This window comes from Pollicipes pollicipes, unplaced genomic scaffold (genome assembly GCF_011947565.3).
Source record: "Pollicipes pollicipes isolate AB1234 unplaced genomic scaffold, Ppol_2.1 Scaffold_2555;HRSCAF=2994_pilon_pilon_pilon, whole genome shotgun sequence".
Classification (NCBI taxonomy): Eukaryota; Metazoa; Arthropoda; class Thecostraca; order Pollicipedomorpha; family Pollicipedidae; genus Pollicipes; species Pollicipes pollicipes.
In genome coordinates, this window is record NW_023596136.1 from 19,512,986 (window position 1) to 19,514,941 (window position 1,956).

Here is a 1,956-nt window from a genome sequence, read left to right on the forward strand (position 1 = left end):
ATATTCATCACTCTGCTGCTCTGTGTGCTCAGATGCAAAGTTGCTACTATATCCACAACTAGTTTTAGAGGGTTTGGTGCGTTTGTAGTGCTGAGGAATGACGCCTTAACAAAGGGCAAGTGCCCTAAGTAGTTATAAAAAACCTTTTTATCCCGGAACGTCAGGTGAAAAAGCACGTTCTGCCAGTGCGGAGAGGTCCAAACTGCATTCAGATGCAGATAGTGTCGCAAGCTCGGAGCGGTATGGTCTTCACAGACGAAGTCAAACCCAAATCCGTTGGACTCCTCTTAAACCTGACAGCATGCCCGTGAATATGACGTTTACCACTGGACGATCACCACTGGCGGTATGAGCGGATCGAGAACCCTGTCGTCCAGGCAATGGGCAGGAGGTGTCGAGCACAGGCAACAGTATAAAACAAACCTGTGGACCGGGTCCATGGTTTCACTGACGGGCGTCCTCACGCTGCAGGTGATGAGAAGTCTGATGCCGCTTAAAAGATGATCCATCGAGGATGATTGCCAGACATCACTCCATCCTCACACCCGTGCCAATACTTTATGTCAGGCGTTCTATCCACTCTTCAAAGTCCAGTTGCTGTTCCAGTTAATGACAGCGTCGGCCCGGGTTTGTGGATCCATCGTCTGTGGATCTCTAGGCTGCCGATTATGGATGTGGTCAGAATGCGAATTATTCAATGGAAAGTTGTCTCGTCAGCACATGGTTTTGATGACCATTTGCATCGTCGACATTATTTGCCCCAGCCACAAATTATTACAAGGGTGACATGAACGCAGTCCATTTGCATGTGTCTGTATTTCCAGCAGTACCGGCGCGTACATATATCCCTCACGAAGCCTCACAGCTTCGCACGCTCGTGTGCGACCCTCCTAGCGCTCGCCGTCCATCCTTCTTAGTAATTTCGGGCTGGGGCAGGAGCACTGTAACGAGCAGGGGCCGGAGCAGGAGCATGTACTGCCTGGGGCAGGAGCGCCTGCGCCGTACTGCCTGGGGACAGGAGCAGAGCTGGAGCTGAGCGCTGTACTGCCTGGGAGGCAGGAAACAGGATCGGGAGCGTGTTGTACTGCCGAGGAGCAGGAGCAGAGCCGCAGGAGCGGGAGCGTTTGTACTGCCGGGCAGCAGGAGCCGGGGCGCTGTAGCGGGCGGGAGTGGAAGCTGGGGCAGAAACCATAGCTCTGCTCGCCCTGATACACCTGCGGTACGATCGGCAGCGGGTACTCGGTCGGCACCGGCGTCGGCAGGATGTCGCTAGACGGCTGGTATCCGTTTTCGTCGGCAACAAACGTCACCTGGATGGGGTGGCCGTAATCATCGCTGTACCTCCAGGCCGCCCTGCTGGACGTAGCCGCCGGTGGGCTGGCCGTACTCGGATTTGCCGTAGCCGTCCTTGGGGCTGCCGTTCTCGTTACGTGAGATGCCGTTCTCGGTCTGGAAGCCGAACTGGTAGGTGCCGTCGCCCGGGCGGACGTTCTCCTCGCTGAGGATGGCGAAGGGCTGGCCGTAGCCGGCCGGCTGCTGGTAGGAGGCCTGTGCCGCCGGCTGCTGGTTAGGAGGCTGGTGCCGGGGCCGCCGGTCGCTGGTAGGAGGCGTGGTGCCGGCTGCGGCCCGCGGGCCATCAGCGGAGGCCAGAGCCGCCAGCGAGGCTACGATCAGCTGGAAACACACCCAGCTGATGTCAGAGGGGGTGCCGACCCAGCAATGCAGGCAAAGGTTGAGAAGGCAAGGGCCAAGGGCCAACGGACGCCGGCCAATAGCCTGTCTTGCTCGGCGTGTGCTGGCACTTTTACTGACAGTACAGGACGCCGCTGGAATATGATTGTCAACCCTCATGTGAAGCACCGATCTCTCTGGCCGCACTCACCAGCTTCATGTTTGCCGTGGCGTTGTGAGATGGACACTACTGCTGGGGAGTGACTGATGCCTGGTGTCTGTGCG

The 1,956-nt window shown here is 57.8% G+C and overlaps 1 protein-coding gene across 1 annotated transcript in view; it reads right to left on the bottom strand.

The window, feature by feature from the left end:
- Positions 1-320: 320 nt before the first annotated feature.
- Positions 321-1,956, bottom strand: part of LOC119098805 (prisilkin-39-like) — a 24,221-nt gene continuing 22,585 nt past the window's right edge. The window contains exons 7-9 of the mRNA XM_037221852.1: positions 1,342-1,449; positions 1,166-1,310; positions 321-340 (exon numbers count right to left, since the gene is read on the bottom strand). Coding sequence (XP_037077747.1) covers positions 321-340; positions 1,166-1,310; positions 1,342-1,449 — 273 coding nt within the window. The remainder of the gene's footprint in view (positions 341-1,165; positions 1,311-1,341; positions 1,450-1,956) is intronic.